At 39.8% G+C, this 25,718-nt stretch overlaps 2 protein-coding genes across 5 annotated transcripts in view; one reads left to right on the forward strand and one right to left on the reverse strand.

Moving 5' to 3' along the window:
- The window catches only part of Ofd1 (OFD1 centriole and centriolar satellite protein), a 37,491-nt gene extending 29,087 nt beyond the window's left edge, over nucleotides 1-8,404 (reverse strand). The window contains exons 1-6 of one of the 3 annotated variants that reach the window (XM_070040855.1): nucleotides 8,260-8,404; nucleotides 7,811-7,909; nucleotides 5,027-5,227; nucleotides 1,784-1,852; nucleotides 1,666-1,696; nucleotides 1,036-1,143 (exon numbers count right to left, since the gene is read on the reverse strand). In XM_070040855.1, the coding sequence (XP_069896956.1) occupies nucleotides 1,036-1,143; nucleotides 1,666-1,696; nucleotides 1,784-1,852; nucleotides 5,027-5,227; nucleotides 7,811-7,903 (502 nt within the window). In that variant the 5' untranslated portion in view covers nucleotides 7,904-7,909; nucleotides 8,260-8,404. Of the gene's footprint in view, nucleotides 1-1,035; nucleotides 1,146-1,211; nucleotides 1,219-1,665; nucleotides 1,697-1,783; nucleotides 1,853-5,026; nucleotides 5,228-7,810; nucleotides 7,910-8,072; nucleotides 8,131-8,259 lie in introns of those variants that run through there. The other 2 variants (XM_070040853.1, XM_070040854.1) reach the window with 2 other exon arrangements.
- Nucleotides 8,405-8,477: 73 nt separating this feature from the next.
- On the forward strand, nucleotides 8,478-24,364 carry Trappc2 (trafficking protein particle complex subunit 2). 2 transcript variants are annotated; one of them, XM_070040858.1, is made up of 6 exons: nucleotides 8,521-8,608; nucleotides 12,745-12,866; nucleotides 16,837-16,948; nucleotides 21,031-21,173; nucleotides 22,256-22,343; nucleotides 24,167-24,364. In XM_070040858.1, the coding sequence occupies exons 3-6, from the start codon at nucleotides 16,856-16,858 to the stop codon at nucleotides 24,263-24,265; spliced, it is 423 nt and encodes a 140-aa protein (XP_069896959.1). In that variant the 5' UTR covers nucleotides 8,521-8,608; nucleotides 12,745-12,866; nucleotides 16,837-16,855; the 3' UTR covers nucleotides 24,266-24,364. The 2 variants fall into 2 exon arrangements, with proteins under 2 accessions (XP_069896958.1, XP_069896959.1); XM_070040857.1 differs by lacking the exon at nucleotides 12,745-12,866 and having other exon boundaries at nucleotides 8,478-8,608.
- The last annotated feature ends 1,354 nt before the right edge of the window (nucleotides 24,365-25,718 follow it).

Here is a 25,718-nt window from a genome sequence, read left to right on the forward strand (position 1 = left end):
GCTACCGCGCCACTTCCGATTTTCTGTTGGTTTTATTGGAGATAAGAGTTTCACGGACTTTCCTGCCCAGGTTGGCTTTGAACTGCGATCCTCAGATCTCAGCCTCCTGAGTAGCTAGGATTACAGGTATGAGCCACGGGTGCCCGGCAATGTCTAATATTTTTAATTGAGTATATGGTGAAATATTCATGTATTTTGTTAAACAAAATAAAATACATTATTAAAAGAAATGTCATCTGTTTCTATGTACCGTTTCTAAATTTTAAAATGACATCTGTGGCTTGCATTATTACCCAGCTCTATTTTACAGTATACATGTAATACAACTCTCATGGACTTTAAAACTACATTTAAAAAGCCTAGATTTTACAAATTACAAGCCACAGGAGCTACTATTATTTAAGAGTAAGAGTGGACTGAGAAGTTGATTAAAAACATCAGCTAGGAATTGTTTTCCATTTCTGTTAAGGATAAAAAAAGTGAAAGGGAAGGATGGTATTATAGGTAGACTATGTAATAGAAAAAGCTCTAGATCAGGCAGATATAAAAAGTTCTAGATCATGAGCCAGAGGAGATCCAGGACTCTAACATTAGTCCTGACTCAGACTGTATATTTCCAAGTTGTTCTTCCCCTGAGGACCTCAATTTATTCAAGCATAAAGTGAAATGATAAACCAATGGCTTCTCTAGCTCTTCACAAAGCAAATAGTCTATGAGGTTGTAACTTAATGTTCACTATAAAATGGACACGATGAGAGAGATTAAACCCAACAAGTGAGGAAGAATGTACTCCTTGAGATCCCTGAATGGTTTGCTCAATGTGACTACGGCATTCATGAGGACAGGGATGACAATGAAGAGCAATTCCTGCTCTTTTTCAGCAGTATCATTCTAGAAGCAATGAACTTTTTGTCACCTACAGATTGTTATCTCTGCACTTTAAAGAATATACACACAATATGATAAATAAGGTCATATCCTTCATTCAAAAAAAGAAAACCACAGAACTGCAATTACTACAGAAGGCTTAATTACCAAGAGAATCTTTGGTAAGAAATGTCGAACTTGTCTGCGTTTCCACATCACAAATCTCTTTAGCTTGATGAAATTCTGCCAATTCTCTTAAGAAATTCATTAAGAAACCTAGAAAACACAATGTATAATTTGGTTTTAGAAATTTGTCCAACCACTGCTCAGTCATTCTTCATGAATTTTGGTTTTCTTATATGTTTATCTTTTACGAATGATTACCATATGAAGTGTGGTTCTACTTATCAAGTAATGTTACGGTCAGCAAAGAAAAATTAAATGATTTAAGTTAAATTTCCTACTCATCCCCCTAAAAATTATAAGCTTCGCATTTTATGTTCAAAACGCACATACAGCTAGGTGCTGGTGGCTCACACTTATAATCCTCACTATTCAGGAGGCTGAGATCTGAGGCTCTCAGTTTGAAGCCAGCTCTGGCAGGAAAGTCCAGGAGACTCTTCTCTCCAATTAATCACCAGAAAACCAAAAGTGGAGCTGTGGCTCAAGGTGGTAGAGTGCAAGCCTTGAGTGAAAAAACTCAGGGTCAGGGTGAGGCCCTCAGTTCAAGCCCCATGACTGACAAAAAAAAGTACATACAAAAATCTTACTAATTTTTAGAAAGGTGAAAGCTTTTACCTTTTTGGTTTTCTTTATCAAATGTTGAAATCTGTCAAGAGAAAATATTTTATCTTTATTAAACTATTCAGTTGTAAGTAATAAAGCAACGAAGGTTATAAAAACTAAACAATCATACCAGTGATTTGTAGAGACTGGAATTGGGGCTGATTTTAATGAGTTGTAACAGATCGTGCATAGTAAATACCTTAAAGGAGAAAAACAGATTAAGTTGTCATACTTTTATATCAACATTTAAATGATATGTTAGGATATGCTTCTGCATGGATTAAAACTATGCTAATAAAATGGAATCAAAGCCTTTTTTAAACTGTTAAATAAACTGTAGCAAACACATTGAAGTGAAAAGAATAAAATATTTTTTAACCCTGCAATTAACTTCCAAATACTTTAAAGCAAGCATGGTATGCTTAATGTCATATCATTAATGTACCAGAAATAATAGGAACAGTTAATGCTTTACAGATGACACTCAAAGAACCAATGGATACGAGTTGATTTCAAGGTCATCAAATTATATTTTAAAAATATAAGTAAACTAAAATTTTACTATCCTTACTACCATGAATGACTAACGTGTACCTAAAACATTTTTTTGCCAGTCCTGGGGCTTGAACTCAGGGCCTGGGCACTGTCATTGCGCTTCTTTTTGCTCAAGGCTAGCACTCTACCATTTGAGCCAGCTTCATTTCCAGCTTTTTCTGTTTATATGGTACTGAGGAATTGAACCCAGGGCTTTAGGCATGCTTGGCAAGCACTCTACCACTAAGTCACATTCTCAGCTTAACATTTTGAAACACTTTGGGGTTTTATTGTCGTTGTTTTGTGGTACTGAGGACTGAACTCAGGGCCTTGTGCTCTGTTGGCTGGCACTCTACCACTTGAGCCATACCTCCAGCCTATTTGTACATTACATGATTCATTTTCAAGACAGGTTCTCATTTGTGCATGAACCTTCTTGGATTTTAATCCTACTTGTTCTGGGTATGACAGCACCCAGCCACTGTGCTTCCTTATACTTGGGATAAGAGGTACGTACCATTTTACTCACTCACCGCTGTTTGAGATGGAGTCTTAAAAACTACTTTTTCCTGGGCTGGCCTCAAACTATAAAACCCCAAACTCTGTCTCCAAGTAGGATTCTGGTTTTTGAGGGTACTGGAGATTTGCTAAGTTCTTGCTAACACTTTATATTTGAGCCCCATCCCAGCCCTAGCTATTCTTTATATTTCTACTATAGTATATATTACTATATTATTTACTATATCTACACTTAGAACACTAACATAATTTGCTTTAATGTGGTTTTCCTTGCAAGAAAAGTTTCTGGGGCTAGAGGTACATGTCAAGCTTTAGAGAATCTGCCTAGCAAGGTCAAGGCCCTGAATTCAAGCCCAAGTACTGACCAAAGGATAAATGAAAAGATAATGTATAGCATTTTATATTAGTAGAAAACATTAAATATAGTAAAAACTGGTTTAATTATTGTGATAATAATGATAAAACTATTACACAGTAAGCAAAATTATAAAATGTATCATTAGAAAGTTAAATGAACTAAAAAGGAATCCTCAATGTTATAAATTTAGTCCTAAATGAAAAAAATAGCATTTTTAATTTTCAAGATTTCATTTAAATACTAGCATTATTCTTATTTCCTTAAAATGTTTAGAATTTATAGACAGTGAAACTGCAAGTGACCCTGTTCATCGAGAGTGAATATTAGTGCAACATATGAACCATGAGTGATAATGATGTCAATATAGCTTCACTGATTGTAGCAAATGTACCAGGCTTCATAAAGGGAGAAAGGATATGATAACAGTATTTTCCACTCAGTTCTGCTGCAAGCCCGAAATGGCTTCTAAAAAATTAATTCTTCAAACAGACACACATACTGGGGGAAAAAAATTTGCATAAAAATTTTGCCTTTAGGGGGCTGGGAAGGTGGCTCAGTGGTAGAGCGCTTGCCTTGCATGCCTGAGGCCCTGGGTTCGATTCCTCAGCACCACATAAGTAAAAAGAAAAAAGCCGGAAGTGGCGCTGTGGCTCAAGAGGTAGAGCACTAGCCTTGAGCTAAAGAGCTCAGGGACAGCGCCCAGGCCCAGAGTTCAAGCCCCACGACTGGACCCCCCCCCCAAAAAAAAAATTTGCCTTTAAAATAGGGCTGGGGAATGTCTCAGAGTTCCTGCCTAGAAAATGTTGAGGCCTTGACTTCAAACCCCAGTACCATACATTAAAAAAATAGAAAAACTAAGAAACCAGTGCTATTAAAAGTGTGACTAATACATTCAATGGTGATGAAAATAGCATTTAAATCATTAGAAAAGTGAAAAATAGCTGGGCACTGGTGGTGCAGGCCTGTAATCCCAGTTACTCAGGAGGATGAGATCTGAGGATTGCAGTTCAAAGCCAGTCCCAGCAGAAAAATCTCTGAAACTCTAATCCCCAATTAACCACCCAAAGGCTAGAAATGGAACTGTGGCTCAAGTGGTAGAAAACCAGTCTTGAGTGAAAAAGCTACATGACAACACCCAGGCCCTGAGTTGAAGCCCCAGTTCTGACACCAAAAAATGTGAAAAATACAAGACAGGGGTTTTAATATTTGATAATTTTACATTTTTATTTTTTTTATTTTTTGGTCCAGTTGTAGGGCCTGAACTCTGGGTCTGGGTGCTGTCCCTCAGCTCTTCAACTCAAGGCTAGCACTCTACCACTTGAGCCATAGCACCACTTCCAGCTTTTTTCTTTTTGCTTATGTGGTGCTGAGGAATCGAACCCAGGGCCTCATGAATGCAAGGCAAGCGCTCTACCACTGAGCCACCTTCCCAGCCCTAATTTTACATTTTTAAAACTCATGCATTACTCATTTCTCTTTTACAAAGAAGAGAAATACCTGAAGAGACTGTAGCATAGTGAAAAGAATATACTTTAGGAATCTATATTTACTGTGTTGCAACTTAGAATTTACATGACTGCTTAAATCACTCCATCTCTCGAGTCTGAGTCATCCTTTGTAACACATACCACACTTACACTGGTGCCTGGCACAGAGCCAAGTTCACAGGAGACACTCAACAGAAATGGCAGTTTGGAATCTAGTTCAACTATACTACATGTTAGACCAGTAACTCCAAAGCATTCAGTGATTGTAACATCACTGCTTTAGGAAAGAGGAAACGAAGAGCTGAAACATTAATAACATTCAATTTTTCATGTAACAATAATATGAAGGTAAGATGCAATTTCAAAGCAACAAAAATGAACCTACCTACAAAAAAACTTAGCTCAAGTGTACAGAATGTGATAATTATCAGAGGAAGCAACTGATAGTACAAGTTCAAACATGGAAAGACTTTACCTTTTCTTTTGACAAACCGCTTTCCGGAAAGAAAACAGAAAGTGAATATTCATAGCCACATCTTTGTAAGTGATCTGCTATTATAGCGTTGGAAGCACCGACTAAGAGGGCGCTGCCTTCCACTGATATGGATTGAGGCTTCAGTTCTCCACTCAACACAGGATGTACCAATTCCTGAATTAGCTGGTTTCTGAGTTGTGTCTAGAAAGACAGGAACAAAAAAAAAATCAGGACTGTTTCACTGGAAATATACACAGGTTTGTCACGTTTATTTCCAGAATTGTTCCAGACCCATGACCACAAGTTAAGAGCCATTCCCCACACAATCTTTCCCCAACTACCAAGTAATCTAGTGGTCAGCAAGACACCTTGGAGATTCAATTTCGTTTCCTAGGACTCATTTCAGACACTTGGTATTGAGATATGAAGTAAAAGATAAGTTTGTTACTTCATCACACCTCTGTGGAATGTTTGAAGCTATGAAAAGAACATTGAGTCAATCCAATATATTGGGCACACCGATTACAGTAAAACTGGATTCCTAAAAGAAATAATGCACGCAGGAAATTAGTGAGCCCAAAGAAGTCTAAGAATGCACTTTCACATAGAGTGTATTTACATTTAAGCCACTGCGACGCCTATTAATTTTCTCACAAATTATAAATGAGGACATCTAGGCTCAGAGTAGATTATTTTCTCAAAGTTACAACAAAAGCATCATTAGTTGATTTGATTTTAAGAAAATCCTCTACTCAGGCAACTGGATGTTTAAATCTATTTTGTATATAGTTCGGACATACACAACTGAGCTGAGTATATTAGTAAATTGTTTAGATTCATGATGATTAGCAGGAAATAATATATACGTATATTAATGCAACACAAGCAAGCAACAAATATAGATCTTATTTTACTCCTTTTTTATATCCTTTACACTAGAATGGTATAAAATTACCAGGATAGAATGGGACTTACTATACATCTGAAATTCTATATATTTTTATTTTCTTTATTGTTATTATAAAGGTGATGCATGAGAGGGATTACAGTTATATAAGTCAGGTAACAACATTGCTTTTTGTCCATTCTATATTTAAAATGGATAAGCACAATTAATAAAATATACAAGCTCAGCTGTATGTAAAACAATTAACTACCTGAAATAATAAAGCAAAACAAAAGAGTACAGTATCCTACACAAGAAAATTTAGGAGTAGTTTAATTACATTTATAACATACAGAGGAAGTGGTATATTAAGACCAAATTTAAATAATAAACTGATTTAGGGTGTCTTAAATACAGATAAAACATAATATAAGCTGAATGAAAGGAAAATTAGAGTAGAAAAAAATGAATTACATACGAGAATTTCTCTTTTTTTTTTTTTTCTGTCGATCGTGGGGCCTGAACTCTGGCCTGGGCACTGTTCCTCAGCTGTTCAGCTCAAGGCTAGTGCTCTACCACTTGAGCCACAGCGCCACTTCCAGCTCTTTCTGCTTATGTGGTGCTGAGGAATTGAACCCAGGGGCCTCATGCATGCAAGGCAAGTACTCTACCACTGAGCCACCTTCCCAGCCCCAGATGATTTCCCATTTTTAAGAACACAAAATGCATGTCATTTTAGTGCTTATAGGAATCACAAAACTGGACCTTCTCAGTAGCCAACACAAGAAGAAAAGGCTATTCAGAATTAAATTTTGCAATGTCTCTTAAATAAAAAGCATGAAAGAAGGGCATTTACTATGATGGTAGGAAGGAGTGTGAGAGAAGATACTTTGTAAGTACTCAACACATATCTCAGAAGTTAATTTGAAATTAATTAGAAATTAAGTTCTACTTAATCTTCTGTGCCAGTTATTAAAATGCGAATATAAAAATTAGCTCATTGTGAGAAGGTAAAAATTGTGGGGAAGAAATAATCTGGCCCCCCTAAAAAAATAATAATCTGTCCTTGGAGAACTAGTAAATGAAGACAAATAAATAAAGTAAAAATGAAGAAAAAGTAAAAAATCTATCCTGTCATTGATCAAGTTGGAGTAATAGAAACTGAATAGCCAGTCATGCCACAACTGCAAAGTGAACAAGGCCAAAGGTGGATAATGGGAAAAAAAATATATGACAGCAGATATGAAGTAAAACACTAAAAGTGTGGAGAAGAGAGTGGGAAAACTTAGACTTTCTTTAATTTCCCATATTAAACGTAAAATACACTTTTAAATGTATATTGTAAAGTAAATACATTAAACGAATTATATTCCTTGCTGTACTGCAAATATAAAATGCACTAACACATATGCACTCTAATATGCAATATGCAATATTCATAGATTCCAAAACGTTTTTTTAAATTCATCCTTAAATTGTTCCACAGTCAGTAATACGTTTAGGGCTTCCCATACAGTGTCAATGTGCTTTGTCATCCAAATATACTGCACAAGCATTTACCAATTCAGGAACCTGTAACAGATTTATATAACAAGTGCAATCTGATTCAAATGTGTTCATTACATGCTATCTGCTCCTGTCTTAATGGTATCCCAATAAATCTAATATTTGTATATGCTCTTTTGTCTCGAGCTCAATATTATTTATACAAAATATTTCCTATAATTTTTATTACAGACTTTTAAATTAATTTTTATATAAAAATGTAATTCCATGCTCTATATAACTCTTTTAAAAAAAACCCAAGGACAGAATGAATTTAAATGTGGGCTACGTGTTACAGGTTTTACAGGTAACACTTGTAAAAGTTACGGCATAGACATGCCTAAATCTGATACCTTAAGTGTGTCCAGTAAACCTCGATCCTTAAACGTCTGGTACAGCTTTTTGCGCAGTTCATCTTGACTCAATACATCAGACTTGTGGGGCATGCTGGACTGGAAGAGAAAATGGTTACGAGTTACCTGGCCGGCACAGGGGGAAGTGAATTTCTGAAAACAGGCCTGAGGTCTCCCGGGAAACCCCAAGATGCCTAGCTTTAACGACTACAAACAAGGATCCTCATTTCTGCCTGTCCCTGCTAGGTGACAATGTAGCTACCTGAGCCATCTGTCGGTATCTACTGAGCCCGCCCAACCGTAACCAAGAGTTTAAGGTTCGGATCGGGGCGCAGGGTCGGGACGGAAGCCCCGTCCCCTAGTCCTGCTTCTTAGCTCAGTGAGTTGGGAGAAACCAGAATTGGATGCTCTGCCTAGGAATCGGAACTAGAATTTTGGTAAACACGCACACTTCCTTTCTGCGCCGAGCCGCGACACCCAAGAGACTTCCCAATGCAGCAGGAAGGCGGAGACTGAGAAGAGGAGTGGGGATCGGCCTCCCACTTCGGACCCCGTGTTTCCAGGGCTCTGAGCTTATCCGGCCCCTCCCCAGGGCGCAGCAGCCCCACCCTCCTTTGTGAGGAGGGCGATGGCGCAGGCGCCCAACCGCCCCCAGGAAACTCAGATACCCCGCCTATGTCTCGCGAGAACACAGCGCGGGCTCTCGCGCGGTCTACTCCAGCATTCTGGGCTGAAACAGTGGAGCGCGGGTCTTTGTCGCGTGTACTGGGCGGTTCTGCTGTCGGCGTTCCACTTCAGGTAGGGGCTGGAACGTGACGGGGGAAGGGGAGGGGGCGGTCTCTCCGGATGCTTGGGGGACGTCCTAGGCCCGGCGTGACGCGGTTGTTGGCCGAGCACCTGCACTCTTCCTTGGCCGGATCAGCCCCGCGGGTCCCCAATCGGCTGACTCAATCACTAGCTCACCTCGCCAATCCACCCTTGCATTTGAACTTGGACACCTCGCCCGCCCTCTCGGAGGCTTGGTGTTTGCTAGATCGTTTAACTGAGTGTTCCTTACCGCGGTGCGATTGCCACTTGGAGCCAACACCTGTTTTGGAATGCAGTCCGGTGCATGGTAGGGAAAGGTTGAGCGCATCCTTAGTCTGCACCTAATAAATACCAGCAGCGCTGCGCCGCCGCGTGCACGTGGAAAACCCAAAAATGTCTCCAGACATTGCCTGGTGTCCTCTGGGAAGCAAAGATCGCACCCGGTTGAGGACCTTATGCCTAAATTTTATAGCTCCGTCGTGTGCCGTGACAAAGATAACAGATGAAGCAAAGGGCCCAAGATGCATACATCTAATTACAAAAGGAACGAAATGACTCAGAAGCTGTATTGAAAACATTGCCAGCAGAAAACTGAGAAATAGCTATGTATGGTAGAGACAGGCGATTGAAGGTACAAATGGTGGAGGACATAAGCTGTGGGAAAAGTGCCTTACGATTTGGATGGGGAGTGAAAAATAAAGCATTTCAGGGAAACAGAGCAAAAGAATACAGAAGTCAGGAACCGCTTGAGGAACTTCTATCCTGGGTACAGGGTATCTATGTCCTGAAGGAACAAAACTGAATCAAGTTCAGCTTTGTGCTTAGCATTAGAGTACATTGAGTTTTGATCTCTTGCTATGGAAAAAAGTTTCAAAATTTAAGAGACAGTGAGAGTAATAGACTTCATAGGAGGTTAAAAAAACTCATAGGTGTTTGTTGGAAATAATTGTGGAAGAGGCACTTAGACATTAAATGGATACAAGCTAAACACAGAATCAGAGAAGACTCCAAGCTGGAAGAAAGAATAGTAATTTTGGAGAAGTGATCAAAAAGAGTTTGGGAGAAAAAAATACATATATAGACCAGTCAGTTCTAACAGAGATAAGTAATAAAATCCAGAAATGACATGTGAACCACATGAGTCTTTTCCAAATACTAGTACACCATCCTGTAGCTAACAGTGGAGTAATGATGAAACACTTTCAAAAAGATATTACATTGTAAATGCTATTAATAAAACATCAGTACTTGAAGACACACTCTATCCCAAACACACCTTTAGTACTAAAGTTGCATAGAGTTAGGTAAGATGCTCTCCCAAAGCACTTGAGGGAGGGGACATTGCTCATAATATTAACAGGAAATTTTGCTATTGCAGACCTATCAAAAATATTCATACAGTTTCTCATTGCAATAGATATGCCCTGTGCCACACCAGGCCCCAGTCTATGAAACAACTGAAACCACTGCTGTCTAGGCATAGATAGCTCCTTTATAGAGTCTGTTTTTATTTCCTTTTAGTTATTTGTTTATTTTTGTCAGTTGTGAGCCTTGAACTCTGGGCCTGGGTGCTTTCCCTGAGCTATTCAGCTCAAGGTGAGTACACAGCACCACTTCCAGTTTTCTGGTAGTTAATTGGAGATAAGAGCCTTATGGACTTCCCTTCCCTGGGATGGTTTTGAACCAAGATCCTCAGATCTCAGCATCCTGAGTAGCTAGGATTACAGGCGTGAGCCGCTGGTGCCCGGCCACTGGTGGTTTTCTATCAGACCCCACCATACTTGGTCCTGGTAACTTCAACTGAGTAGCTTTGGGCTTGGCATATGGAGCAGTTCCGGATAAGCCTGTCTAGTACCAAGCTACCAAATACTTGGCCCTCATGTAGATAGTGCATTCCCTCCAAACTCATAACAACATGAATAATTGATCACAGCCATTTATTGCTAGACCTTTCTCAGCACCAGGGCTGGTAGTCATTACCAGGTGTTTAGAATTTGCCGAAGAGAAGAAACTCTTTGTCATTCCTAGTCAAACCCCCCCCCTTTTTTTTTTAATGAAAAGTCTTTTTTCCCCTTAGTTTAACACAACTCAGTTTTTCAGCTGTCTCTTGTTTCCAGAGCATCTCTAGCCTAGATACACCATACCGTTTGGAGGAATTAATCCTTTTAAAATGTGATTTCCCAGAAATGAGTACCTTCTCCAAAGATTTTATTAGTGAAGAGGACATGGACATTTTTCCAACTTCTCTTGGACATAGTTTTTCTCTTAATATAGGCTAGGTTGTTTTAGCTCTTTTTCACCCATAGTGTACTTACAGTAAATTAAAATTTGGGCATTTATTTAGATAAATTGCTCTTAAACTAGTCTTTACTCCTACTATTGTTGTGAAGTTGATTTTTTTTGATCAGTCCTGGGCCTTGAACTCAGGTCCTGGGCTCTGTCCCTGAGCTTTTTTGCTCAAGGCTAGTCCTATACCACTTGGAGTCACAGCTGTACTTCCAGTTTTCAGGTAGTTAAGTGGAAATAAGAATCTCACAGACTTTCCTGCCCAGGCTGGCTTCAAACCATGATCCTCAGATCTCAGCCTCCTGAGTAGCATGAGCCACCAGCACCCGGCTCTGTTGATTGTTTTCAAACTCAAGCACAGGATTCATTTTGTTTCATTCTATTAAGTTATGTCTTATTAACCCACCTAACTATCCTAGCCATAGAGATTTTACACAATCCTATTCATTAGCATTATCTTTGAACATGGTAAATTGTCTTCATCCAAGTTACTGATTCAATTCTAGGTGTGGTAGGTAGCACACGCCTTTAATTCAAGAGCTGCGGACCAGCCTGCACTACCTAGCATGAAACTGTCTCAAAAAAAAAAAAAAACCACATAAGCAAAGCTGAGATGGACTAGGTTAAGCTCAGTTTCAAAGCCTCCCCAGAGATGCTGGGCTATAAATTTACCACCTAGAACACACACTGGTCTTTGAGTATTGACACTCAGGTCAGCTGTAGGTCATCCTTTTTCTGCAAATAACAAGTGCCCAGTGTGCTCTTGGGACTGTTGTGACTCTGACAATACCACAGTAAACAGATAAACAGTGTGACTGCTCTCAGAGTACCATTCTAGCAAGACCATGTATCTATCTCCCAGGCTACAGGACTTCAGTTTGTTCTTAGGTAGATAACCAAATCACAGATAGTAATTTGCTGACTACCTACTATATTTCCCTTCCAAAATAGAAAAGGTTTGGTCTGGCTCGTTCTCAGCATAAGTAAAGTATGAATAAACAATGACCTATTCCATTTTTTGTTGTTGTTGGTCACGGGGCTTGAACTTAGCCTGGGCCCTGTCCCTCAGCTCAAAGCTATCACTCTACACTTGAGCCACAGCGCCACTTCAGGTTTTCTGGTGGTTCATTGGAGATAAGAGACTCATGGACTTTCCTGCCTGGGCTGGCTTTGAATCTCTTTCCTCAGATCTCAGACTCCTGAGTAGCTAGGATTACAGGCGTGAGACACTGGCGCTGGGTGACCTATTCCATTTTTAAAAAATAATTTATATTAAATAAGTTTATCTATAGTAAAACTTCCTGGTGTTATATCTGACCCCAAACGGTCATTTACTACATTTTCCTGTTTCTGAAAATTAAAAATAACATCTGCCTATCTCTTTAAGTATATGGCACTTTTCTGTGCCTAAATTACATTTGTTAATCCGAGCTTTATAATTTGCCAGAACCTGTAGGCTTGAATTCAATGAAATGCCTAGATACTTTTAAATATACTTGTTTTGAAGTGTACACTCTACCTAACCTGATTTCTTCCAGGTCTGCTGTTTGAAAGTCATTCTTCAGAGAAAGCGGAAGTGAACCAGATCTACATCCTGCTTGAAGCAGTTGACCTTTCTCCCCTGCTTTTCCTGATCATCACCTAAAAAGGAATTTGTTTTCTTTACCATATTTACACACATTACACCTATAGGCTTTGCTCTTCTGATGCTAGATTGCAGGTCCCTGTTTGTGTTTGTGACTAGTTGGTGGCCTACTTCCTGCATTGTTTATTTCTTCATGTTTAAGACAGAAAGCTCCTCAATCTCACTAAGTTGGTTTTCGTTTTCTCCCTCTCAAAAGGAGTCCAAGTCACCCTAGTGACACCGTGGGACAGTGAGGGACAGCTGCTGTTTTCACAAGTGACAGTCCTGCCACCCTGCCACCAAGTTGGCTCCCTTGCCACTGCAGTAATTTCTTCACAGGTACCTTAACAAACTCCCGCAGCTTGTCACAGGCATGCTGTGAACCACCCGAGCACATGCTTCCTCATCAGTCCTCATGATCCACTCCTGTATCCTCTAAGCATTGGAGCATTCTGAAGGTTCTTTCCAGTAGTAGAGCAACTTAATGCTAAAATGCTACTCCTCATACCTGCCTGCCAGTAGCGCATACAGTTCACACTGCAGCGCTCTCTCTGCAGTTCCTGCTGCAAACATTAAACGGGTGAGGTATTGGGACTGGTGCTGGGAAATACCACAGCCCTGTTCTTTTCCACACTGTCATCCTCATATTGCTACAGCTCTTTTCTAATTGGCACATCATGGCCAAAGTGCATTTAGACTCATATCCCTGGAGGTGAATTCCCTTTGGGCCATCTCTGCATAGAATGTGCCTCCTTCCCCATGTGCTGACACTGCCTTAGCCTTTCCTTCCTTTATGCTCCTACCCATGTGTTTTCAGCTTAGACATATGTATCAGCTTGCTACTTCTGCCATAACAAATTGCTGTATGTTGCTTGTTACAACACACATTTTTTATCATAGAGTTCTATAGAAGGAAGTCTCACATGTATTGCTGGACTAAAATCAAGCTATCATCAGGGCTGTGTGCCTTTCAGAAGCCCTAGAGAGAATCTGTTTACTTATCTTTTCCAGCTTCAAGAGGCCACCTTCACATCCCTTCACTATGTCCCCTTCATTTATTTTCACAGCCATTGATCTTGCATCTTTGTGACTATTCCCTGTAAGCCACACTTCTCCCTGACTTTCCTCTGTTGCTTCTTCCATGTTGTGTTTTCTTTGAGACAGGGATTCCCTAGATAGTCTATGTTGGCTTCCAACTCAGGGTTTCTCTCAGTCACCTGAGTTCTGGGATTACAGGCATGAACCAACATGCCTGGCTCTTTCCTTCCAGTTTTAGTGTTATCTGTGACACCACACTTGACTCATTGAGGTGACCCAGGGTATTCTTTCTACCATGAGCTGATGAGCAGCTTTACTTCCATGTGCAACCTTAATTCTCCTCTGTCGGGAACCCTAACATACGTACAGGTTCCAGGTATTAGCATGTGGACATCTCGAGAAAGGGGCATTATTTATTCAGCAGGGAGTCATTTAATTATTTATTACTAATTAAATTTATTATTCAAGTAACTATTTACTTAGTTTGGAATCATTGATTTAGAGCTGTGCTGTCCTGTGTGTATTGTAGCCACTGGCAACGAGTAGTCATGTAGGTTTAAGTCAATTAGAGTGAAAAACCAGTCTACGGTCACAGTAATCACATTTCAAGTGCTCAGTGGCCCCCATATTGTACAGTGTGGGTACAGCACATTTTCATGCTTGCAGAAAGTTCATATGGTAGACAGCAAAGGCATGCATCATCTTTGCCCAAGGCCCAGCGTGTGGGAAGCCTACAAGCAACTGCGAAATGATTACAGGCATTCCCTTCCAGAGATAGTAGAGTTCTTTTCTCCTAGGATTTTCACTTCTTCCATTTCACCTGTCAGGTTTGTTCTCACAGAATAAATGGAGAATGGTAGCCCTTCCTGCTTCTTCAGCTGTTTACAAAATCAAGTTTTTGGCAACTCTAGTCAAGGACAGACTGTCTATAAAGAAAGCTCTGTGTCATTTTCCCAGCAGGGTGATTTGTCTGTCTTTTGTTTCCCTTTTATTCTATCTTCACACTTTTCTCTCATTTGTGGATTCCATAAATGGACAAGTATGGGGGTGGCACATGGGTTATTTTCCTTATATGCATATATTTCCTATTGCTGCTTGTTTGTGCTGAAGAAAGCCTTTCCCTTGGCAAACACCAGCCCTGAACCTATTCCAGCAAGAATTCATGATTCATGATATCATTGTTTGCTTGGTTCAAATTTCAACTTCCCTTTCCTCCTCTCATCACTTTTCTCTGGAGGATTGTTACCAAATTTCCTAGTTTTCCATAGCTTTTTTGTCATTCTTGGTTGCCTTTGTGATCCAATTTCACTATTTGCATCTTCCCTTCTTCCCTCTTCCCTTCTTCCTCCTTCACTCCATCTGCCTCTCCACCCCTTCCTTTCCTTTCCTTTCCTTTCTGTTCTCTTGGTGTTTATTTTCTTTTTTCTGCCTATACTTGGGTTTGATCTCCAGGCCTCTCACTCTTTTGGCTTTTTTGCTAATAGCTAGGGGTCTACCTCTTGAGTCATGCATCCCACTGCTGGCTTTTTGAAAGTTAACTGACTTGTCTTACAGATTGATCTGCTGGGGCTATCTCTGAACCTCAATCCTCAGATCTCAGCCTCCTCAGTAGCAAGGATTATAGATGTGAACCACTGGTGTCTGACTTCTTTTCTTATACTTTATATTTATCTTTCCCCTTAAATGGGCAAACTTTAATCAGTCATATGACTTGAACTCAGGGCCTGGGCACTGTCCCTAAGCTCTTTTGCACAAGGCTAGCACTCTACCACTCTGACCTACAGCTCTACTTCTGATTTCCTGGTGGTTATTGGAGGTAAGTCTCACAGACTTTCCTTCCCAGGCTGGCTTTGAAGCATGCTCCTAAGATCTCAGCCTTCTGAGTAGCTAGGAGTACAGATGTGAAACACCAGCACCCAACTCAGGCAAACTTTTTCATAAAGAACAAAATAATAATATTTTTTGGCTTTGTAGGCCGAATGTTTTCTATTTTAACTACTTAGCTCTGTCACTAAAGAGTGAGAGGAGTCGTAGTAGTAAGAGGCTGCAAATACAGTGTATGGGCTTCTTCCCCAAATAACATATTAAGTGCTCTTTCATCATATCAAAACAGTCTCCCCTCTCATCTACCTTTACTTCCACAGTCACAACCTCTTCTACTTCAAGATACAAGTGCCTGCTGTGCCTGATTTCTTTTATAAAATGTTTCATTCATTCAGAAACCTATTTCAGGTTTCTTCAAATTTTATTGCATTTTCGGTGTGAGTCAGCAGGAAGCCCAGTGAGGTTTCTTTAGTTCTGGACTGCAGTTGCCTCTGATTTCTAGGATCACTGGTAATTTCCAATTAACTACATTTCTACTCTACCTTGCCTAGTTAACAGTCACATCCTAACATGCATTTATTCTTTCGTTTTAGTCTAGATTAGCAGTTACTGTGAGCCACATACGTGCATTAGATTGTATAATAATCTTCCTAATACATCCTAAAGTAGCTACAGTGCTGTCTCTACTGTGCAGAAGGAGAAGTGGACATGAGAGATTAAGGACGGCTGGTGGTCACATTACTAGTAAGACTTGAAGGCTCCTTTGCTAAAAATACAAATGTAAATCTGTCCATCCCCCTACTGAACCCTCATCCATCTGTCCACCCATCTGCCAATTCAGCTTTTGGACAATACATGTTGAAATCCATGGAGTCACTGCTTTTCTCCTACTTTCTTTAGTCAACCTATCAGTTCCATGGCCCTTCAGTTGTTGTTCTATTTGGATTATTTCTTTTCTCTCTTTTTATTTGTGTGCAGGTCGTGGAGCTTGAACTCAAGGCCTAAGTGAACTGCAATTCTCATCCTTCAACCTCCTATATAGCTAGTATTATAAACATGAGCCACAAGCTCCTGGCTCCTTTTTTAAGTACAGTCCAAATTAAGTTTAACTTACTCTATTAAACACATGGGGTTTAATGTTGAGCTGAATGTTCCAAACTTGGCGGTCATGAGATCATATTGTCTTTATGATTTCATGCTGGAGATATTCCAATTTCCCTCTGACAACAGAGTATTTATTATACTTACTTTGTATGGTCCAAAAGTCATCTATAAGAGTATACTGGAAAGCCTGCCAAGCTCATGAAGATAGCAAGAAGATACCGATTTGGTATCTTCTTCGATGGTGCCAACTTTAAGAAATAAAAAAATTCTAAATTTGCTATCAATAATTTTTGGATCTCAATATTGAGTGCTAAAAAATGTGTGTTATTTTTCATTTAATTAGGAACCACATATTGAAGAGAATGTCTGGAAGCTTCTACTTTGTAATTGTTGGCCATCATGACAATCCAGTTTTTGAAATGGAATTCTTGCCAGCTGGGAAAGCAGAATCCAAAGTGCGTATGAAACCTTAAATGCCATAAGAATTTTTATGCTGTTGTAATGATACAGTAGAAAAGATTTTATAACTGGAAAGGTTCTAGACTGATGAGACAGTTGAAGCCCACTGCAGTTAAATGCTCTGTCGATTCCCACAGACTGAGAAAAGCTAGCCAGGGAATGTCTTTGGAGTCGATTATTCAACCTTAATTCAGCATAGTGTAGCAGAGACTAACTGGAATGGTTGTCAAGCGTCTCTTTCCCATGATATTCAGTTGATTGTGTCACACACCATGAAATACTGCTTCTTAAGTGTGTGGAGAAACAGTCCATCTATAATGGGCCTAGAAGAGCCATCATTACTACCTTGAAATACCTCTAAGTCTATTTGTTTCATTAAATCAGATTTTTCACCAAGATAGACATAGATCAATTTGTATATGAAAGGATTAAAAGAGACCAACCCTTACTCCTCATTGTGCTGGCCCTGGGCCAATAGCACCTTTTTTCAGTGGTTTCTGCAGTGCTGCTGTAATCTTAGCTACCCAGGAGGCTGAGACCTGAGGATCATTGTTCAAAGACAGCCTGGGCAGCAAAGTATGGAAAACCTTGAAAGAACTACCAGAGGTGATGACCCCTCCTCTTTCCCCTCCCTCCCAATTTTCTTATCATCTAGCATGGTTCCAGAGAAATGGCTTGGTCCATACCATTGAGAGCAAACTGTCATCAATTCTTGAGAACAACCCAGTCCTTTCCCTCTTTTTGTGCTAGTGCATGTTTCTAATAATTTGCTGGCAAGTATGGTCTGTTTCCTCCAACTTCCACAAGTAGGCTTTAATGTCCTTTAACATAAGGAGTTGTTTATTTAAATCAATCTAAATATACAATTTAAAGTGAAAGACGTTTTACAACCATTTCAGTCTTGCCACAGAAATACAATAGAGGTGTGTGTGCGTGCGTGCGTGCGTGCGTGTGTGTGTGTGTGTGTGTGTGTGTGTGTGTGTGTGTGTGTGTGTGTGTGTGTGTGTGTGTGTGTGTGTGTGTGTGTGTGTGTGTGTGTGTGTGCGTGCGCGCCCTGGTACTAAGGCCTAACTCGGGCCCTTGTGCTTTTGCTTAATGGTTTGTTCATGCTGTACCACTTGAACCATGCTTCCAGTCTTGCATTTTATTGGTTAACTGGAGATACACGCTTATGAAAACACTGTACTAAAACCTTTGGTTTTGCTTCACACCAGTGGCTCACGCCTGTAATCCTAATTACTCATGAGGCTGAGATCTGAGGATTGTGGTTCAAAGCCTGCCCAGCAGGAAATCCATGAGATTCTTATCTCCAAATAACTACCAGAAAGCGAGAAAATGGATCTGTTGCTCAAGTGTAGAGCACCAGCGTTGAACCAAAAGCTCAAGGACAGCTCCTAGGCTCTGAGTTCAAACTCCAGGATGGTAATCAAAAGAAAAAAAAACACAAAACAAAGTAACAACTTTGTTTTGAAGTATCTCTGTAGCAACAGTTGCTTTGAGGGCATTGCTATTAAGTCAGTTTCTGTGCACCCCAGAGGAGATGCAGCAAAAACAGCACATAGAAAAGTGATCACTTGGTCTGAGTTCTTTTTCTTGTTACCTACCACTTGCCTTCGTAAAGCATTTCTACAGTCTCTTAAAGGTGATCACTCCTGTAAAGTCATAGAAAACACTGCTGTGAGCCGGAAACAAAGTACATCCATTTCTCTAAGGATTCAGTTAGCTTTGTCATGGTAACATGAATGAAGTAAACATACTTTAGCTGTGTAAGGGACTCCAGAGCAACTGGCAGCTTTCCTCTAGCCCAGTAATGGGACCAATCTCAGCAAGAACAATGTATCAGTTTCCTATGGCTATTGTAACAAAGTACTAAACCTGACTAGTGTGGAACAACAATGTATTGTCTTTAGGGGGCAGATGTTTGAAATCAGTGTAGGCAGGCTAGGCTTCAACTGAAGGTAGTATCTGGGATTGTGGCACAAAAATCCCTGCCCGCTCCCCCCCCCCCCCCCCCGCCTTCCCCTAGCCTCATGCTTACTAGTCAGGCAGTCTGCCATTTGAACAATATCTTCAGCTCTTTCTGATTTCAGTATTTTTTGTATAGGGTCTCACTTTTTGTCCTAACTGGACTGCCATTGCCTTACTTAAGCCTATTTTTAATCCATGTCTTACTGTTATTATAAAGGTGATATACCAGAGGGGTTACAGTTATATAAATCAGATAAAGAATACATTTCTTTTTGATAAATGTCACCTCCCTCATTCTCTCCCAGTTTTTCCCTCCTGTCCCCACCCACAAGTTGTATAGTTCATTTTCAACATCATGTCTACTGAGTACCATTAATGCATTGGTTCACCCTTTGTTCCTCTATTTCTATGTCCCCCCTACCCTCCCAAAGATAGATAAATGAACAAACAAAAGGAAAAGAAAATATAAGCAGCAACAAAGAAAAAAACTCTTGTTTTTATTTCCTGGAGTTCATTTTGATAATTATTATTTTATATTTTCAGATGTACATAGGTATTATGCCTTTGTGTTCCTCTCCTAATTCACACAATTAGTGTGTGAATACCTAGAGTCCTGTGTAATTTGTCATGCCCTAGTGTATTTTCTCTTTAACCATCCAGTGTGTTTACTTGTAGATTTTTTTTTTTTGGGTGGGGGGGGTCCAGTCGTGGCCCTGAACTCTGGGCCTGGGCACTGTCCCTCAGCTCTTCAGCTCAAGGCTAGCACTCTACCACTTGAGCCACAGCGCCACTTCCAGCTTTTTTTTTCTGCTTATGTGGTACTGAGGAATCAAACCCAGGGCCTCATCATGCATGCAAAGCAAGCGCTCTACCACTGAGCCACCTTCCCAGCCCTACTTGTAGATTTATAGGCACCCTCCAGCTATCACAAATGAGGGAAACCATACAACCTATGTTTCTTTGTATTTAAGCTTCTTGCATAGCTAGGATGACAACTTTGCACTGCTTGAGATGGAGTTTCATGAAGTATTTTTGCTCAGTCCTCAAACTGAAATCCTCCTGCCTTCCACTTCCAGAGTATCTAAGGTTACTGGCATGAATCACTATACCTGACTTAAATGTCCCATTTTTATAGGGATAGCAGTTATTGGAATAGAGCCCTACCCTACGCCAGTATGACATCATCTTAACCTTATGTGCAGTGACCCTTTTTTTCCCCACCAAGCCTGCCTTCAGAGGTGCTGGGACTTAGGATTTCAGCATATGAAATTTCCTTTCTTTTTTCCTTTTTTTTTGGATGTTATTACTGGGGCTTGAACTCAGGACCTCACACTCTGGCTCAGCTTTTTCAATCATAGTTGCCGCTCTACCATCTGAGCCACAAAACCAGTTCTGGCTTTTTGCCTTCTAATAAGAGTCTCTGGTTTTTCTGCTCAGGCTGGCTTTGAACCACTGGTTATCCCAAATGACTGCCCGTAGCTGAAGCTGAGTTGAGTCTGGTGGCCTCCCATGATTCCCACATCTTTATGTCATATAAGTCCTGTCCACCTGAAGGAGGCCTCTTTGTGAGGTGGGTTCCAGCCTACCTTTCTGCTGCTGCTGCCGCCCAGGAAGCTCCATTCTCCCTGCTGGCTCTGGCCCTTGTCCTGAATGCATGGCACCATTTATCTCCTTCTCCTTCACCACCTACTTGACCTGAAGGGTGCTCTGATCCACAGCCACTTACACAGTTTCCATGTCCTCAATAAACTATGAGACTCATAGTCTGGATCTACCTTTCTCCCCTAAGTATAGTATTTTTTTCCACATGTATAACTGGTTACAGAGTTTACTAACTTCCTTGGAACACACAAAAACCTAATTTTCATGTAGTTTTTTTTACCTAGTACTAGGAATTGAATTCAGAGCCTCAGACTCTAGTTTTTTTTAATATTCACTTTCTGTTCTTTTTAGTTTTAGATATCAATTTAAACTATGAAAACCATAAAGCTTTTGTGTCTCCTGATAAAGTGTTTTATCTCACTAGGAAATCATATATAGAGTTTATAGAATGTGTTGTTGTAATCCTGAGGTGATCTGGAAATGTCTCTTGCTGTCCTCTGTCATTCAGGATGATCATCGCCATCTGAACCAGTTCATAGCTCACGCGGCTCTTGACCTTGTGGATGAAAACATGTGGCTTTCAAACAACATGTATTTGAAAACCGTGGACAAATTCAATGAGTGGTTTGTGTCAGCATTCGTCACTGCAGGACATATCCTTCCTTTACTAGGAAATATATTTAATTAAAGGTTGGGTTTACAAACCATAAGAGCATGGAACAGGGCTGGGATGTAGCTCAGGGACAAAGTGCAACATCCTGGGTTTGATCCTCAGCACCAAAAAAGACAAAAAAGGAGGAGGAGAGGGTGGGAGAGGAGGAGGAGGAGGAAGAAGAGGAGGAGGGGACACAGAGGCCAGAAGAAGGAAGAGGAAGGGGAAAGAGGAGGAATGGGGGAGTGGAGACATAGAAGCTAGATTCTGAACTTGGAGACTTTAAAGACTCAGATCAAAATGGGAACTTCCTTTTGGGGGTTACTTCTATTAGAAAAAAAATAATTTTATTGTATTTAATATAATTTCAATTTTCAAACTAAGTCTCATATAAAAATGAAGGTTTATCTGAATGATACTAAGGGTGAGTTTTCTTTATATATGTTTTTTGTTAGTGCTGGTCTTGAGACTTTTCAACTCATGGCCTGGACAGTATTCCTGAGCTTTTTTAGCTCAAGGCTAATGCTCTACCATGTGAGCCATAGCTGTACTTCAAGCTTTTTGGGGTAGTATTCATTGGAGATAAAGAGTCTCACAGACTTTTCTGCCCAAGCTGACTTCAAACTGTGATCCTCAGATCTCAGACTTCCTGAGTAGCTAGGATTACAGGTATGAGCCACCAGTGTCTGGCTTTATATCTGTTTTCTAACTTTATTTTTTTGCCATTTGAATTTGGGCTTTCATGCTTGCTAGGTAGGTACTCTGCTCTTAAGCTGTGCCCCTAGCTTTGTTTTCTAATTTTAAAGATTATATTCTAAGATAAAACAAAGTTGTCTTTAAACAGTTTATACATTCAACTCTCCCATTGCAAAATAGTACATATGATTAATTTGAAGAACCACTTCTGACTTTTTGGTAGTGAAATAAGAATCTCGGAGACTTTCCTGGCCCAGCGAGCTTCCACCTGCTATCCTCACATTTCAGCATCCTGAGTAGTAGCTAAGACTACAGGCATGAGCCACCAGCCTAGCTAAGCAATTGCTTTTTTCAGTTTGAATAAAAATTATACCTTAATTGTCTCACATATGAGATTTATTATGCTTCATGATGTAAGGCAAGAAGATGGAATAAAGAACTTCTTCACTGATGTCTATGATTTATACATAAAGGTAAGGTCTACAATTTTTAAAAGTCTGATTGTAACAAGGGATTCTAGCTTTGACAGGAGACTGCCCTGTTTAAGCATGTCTCTCAAGATGCAGTTTTCATTTTAGACTAGCTTTCACCTAGTTAGAACTAGTTCTGCCAATTTTCCCAGTGGCCAAGTATTCCCTGCCAAATCAAATGATATTCAGAAAAAGTCAGGGTAGTGAGTTTTAAGTTACTGTGAAGGAAAGTCAGTGTCATTCTTCCCCTTTGGTTAAGAGACTTGACTTTATTATGGATTCCTAAAGAGCAAGAATGCAGTCTACCTTAGAGAAAATGCTTTAAAACTTTTTCCATTGACTTTACAAATCAGTTGCAGTTTACAAATAACTTGGCAGTGATGACTATAGATCACAAATTGATAGGAAGTGGTTTTTGTGGTTTTGTTGGTGGTATATGTGCCACTACTGGGGCTTGAAGTATGCCTCACTCTCTTACATAGCTAATTTGCTCAAGGCTGCTGTTCTAGCAGCTGAGCAACACCTCTACTCCCAGCTTTTTGCTGGTTAATTGGAGATGATTTGTCTTCTCAGGCTGGCTTCAAACCAGCATTGTCAGATCTCAGCCTCCTGAGTAGCTAGGATCATAAGTGAGAGCCACCGGTGCCTAGCAGGAAGTGATTCTTTTATCATCAAATAGCCATTTGAGGACAATGGTGCCACCTGTTTGTTTTTTAAATGGATATATTAAATTGACAAATGAAGTAGTAATAGGATGTCAGACTATAGTGCCAACAACAGTATGTTCTTAAGTATGGTCTAGGCTTATATTTGAGTTTTTTAAATTATTATTGTGAAAATACTGTACAGAGGGGTTACAATTACATAGGCAAGATAATGAGTACATTTCTTATCAAGCATTGTTGCCTCCTTTGTTTCCTCTTCCCTAAAGCACAATAACAAAATTGGACATTCAGTATTTCTAGTCAAAGGTGACAAATACTTTTTCTCACATGTTATAATACATTTACTATTATCAGCTAAGGAACTGTTACTTAGACCTGTGCTAGAATATTACATGCACAGATAACAAGCTATTATACAAGGTAATACATTTCTATAATCGCAGCACTCAGGAACTGAGACAGGAATATCTATAGTTCAAGGCCAGTCTGGGTTACACAGTTAGACTGTCTCAAAAAAGAAGTCCCATTAAGAGTTACTTGCTGGGCACTAATCCCAGTTAATCAGGAGACTGAGATCTGAGGATCATAGTTCAAAGCCAGCCCAAGTAGATAAATACTTCAGTTCACCATCAAAAAGCCATAAGTGGATGTATAGTTCAACTGATGAAGTGCTAGCCTCCAGTGAAAAAGCTAAAGGCAAGCACAAAGCCCTGAATTCAAGCCCTAGTACTGACATAAACACATATACAAAATAAGTTACTATGCAGCAGTATGGTGTCACTGTTTTTTTTTAACTCTAAATGTATGTCAGGTTTTACATTTGTTTATATAGTCCAAAGGGTTTGACAGTCCGTATATTTGTTATGAATACATTAGACTAGTATTTCACAAAAGGGTCAATTTGCACAGGCAATACTTGACACACAACTAGTAGTTTAGCCACAGGTACTTCTCAAAGCTAAAGCACCTTAAGAAAAATTCTCTTTAGGAGATGTTAGTGTTTAACAATGGAACATTTTCAATGAATCTTAAAAATGAAATCCTCAGACTTTTTTTTAATGTCTTTTGAAATTTAAAACTAGAAAATAATTTCCTTTTAAGGACTTGTGATTTGTCATCCTCTGCTTTGATAAGCTCACTAGTCCTCTCTTCTTTTCCTAGTTTGCAATGAACCCATTTTATGAGCCCAATTCTCCTATTCGGTCAAGTGCATTTGACAGAAAAGTTCAGTTTCTTGGGAAGAAGCACCTTTTAAGCTGAGTGCAGAAAAGTCCTGAAAAACAATGATGTCATCACAATAAGGAATACTCAGGAATGTGTGCATTGTAAGTAAATTTATTAAACAACTTGGAAAACTCATCTGTGTCTGTTTATCTAAATGTAATATAATTGCTTAAATATTCATTTTGGGGGGGGAGGGCGGTCTGGTTGTGGGGCCTGAACTCTGGGCCTGGGCACTGTCCCTCAGCTCTTCAGCTCAAGGCTAGCGCTCTACCACTTGAGCCACAAGCGCCACTTCCGGCTTTTTTTCGTTTTGCTTATGTGGTGCTGAGGAATCAAACCCAGGGCCTATGCATGCAAGGCAAGTGCTCTACCACTGAGCCACCTTCCCAGCCCATAAATGCTTAAATATTCTAAAATAATGCAGTCTCATGTTGATTATCAGTATTAATATGCTTGCAGAATTATTAATAATGATGTTTATTCATAATTTTGAAATTTTTATTTCAAAAACTGAGACTAAGCTTTTGGCTTTCTTGATTCAGGTGGCTTGATCTTAATACAACAATTCAAAAACAAATATCCTCAAGGTTTGGTAGATTTTAAACTAAAAGATTCTGCAGAAGTAAGCTGGGTACTGGTGACTCATACTTCTAATCCTAGCTACTCAGGAAGCTGAGATCTGAGGGTTGCAGTTCAAAGCCAGATCAGGCAAGAAAATCCGTGAGACTCATCTCCAGTTAACCCCCTCCTTAAAAAAAAGGAAGAGCTGTGGCTCAGGTGGTAGATTGCTAGTCTTGAGTACAGAAGTTCAGAGACAGCACTGAGGTCCTGAGTTCAAGCCCCAGCAGCAGCACAAACATGCACATAGATTCTGCAGAAGTCAATGAAATTAATAGCATACATTTTGACTTATTTATATACATTTGGAGATGTTATTAAAAAAGGCTTATAATACCCAGTACTACTTAAGAATCTAAAGCCAAAAGCTTTTGCAGTACGAAAATGTTGCATGTCAAATACTGAGAATAGTGATTCTTCTATAGTTTTAGAATCCTGGACATTACAGTCCACAAATATGCTGCATCTGTCACATTATGTTCTTAGATTTCCTTTTTCTTAAACAGTAAACTAAGGGTTAAATGAGACTCGATATCTATTCCTAAAAAAGTGTGATTTGAGAACTATTATTAAAAATAAGCTTGGGCCATGTGCCAGTGGCTCACACCTGTAATCCTAGCTGCTCAGGAGGCTTAGATCTGAGGCTCCTCATTCAAAGCCAGCTCAGGCAGAAAAGTCTGTGAGATTCTTATCTACAGGAGCCACCAGAAAACCGGAAGTGGCACTGTGGCTCAAAATGGTAGAGCACTAGCCTTAAGTGAAAGAGCTCAGAGACAGTGACCAGGATCCAAGTTCAATCCCCTCCCCCTCCCAAAAAAAAAAAAAAACTTGGATTCCATTTATGTTTTCACTTGGCCTTTTAGTTTATAAA

This window comes from Dipodomys merriami, unplaced genomic scaffold (assembly GCF_024711535.1).
Source record: "Dipodomys merriami isolate MVZ:Mamm:240054 unplaced genomic scaffold, mDipMer1.0.p SCAF_3, whole genome shotgun sequence".
In the NCBI taxonomy this organism is placed as follows: Eukaryota; Metazoa; Chordata; class Mammalia; order Rodentia; family Heteromyidae; genus Dipodomys; species Dipodomys merriami.

Excerpts from the sequence above, each read along its gene's own strand:
- Trappc2 (XM_070040857.1), top strand. The coding sequence starts at position 16,856 with ATGTCTGGAAGCTTCTACTTTGTAATTGTTGGCCATCATGACAATCCA. Across the intron at positions 16,949-21,030 it reads CTGGGAAAGCAGAATCCAAA|GATGATCATCGCCATCTGAA; the intron begins GTGCGTATGAAA and ends TCTGTCATTCAG. Across the intron at positions 21,174-22,255 it reads TCAGCATTCGTCACTGCAGG|ACATATGAGATTTATTATGC; the intron begins ACATATCCTTCC and ends CTTAATTGTCTC.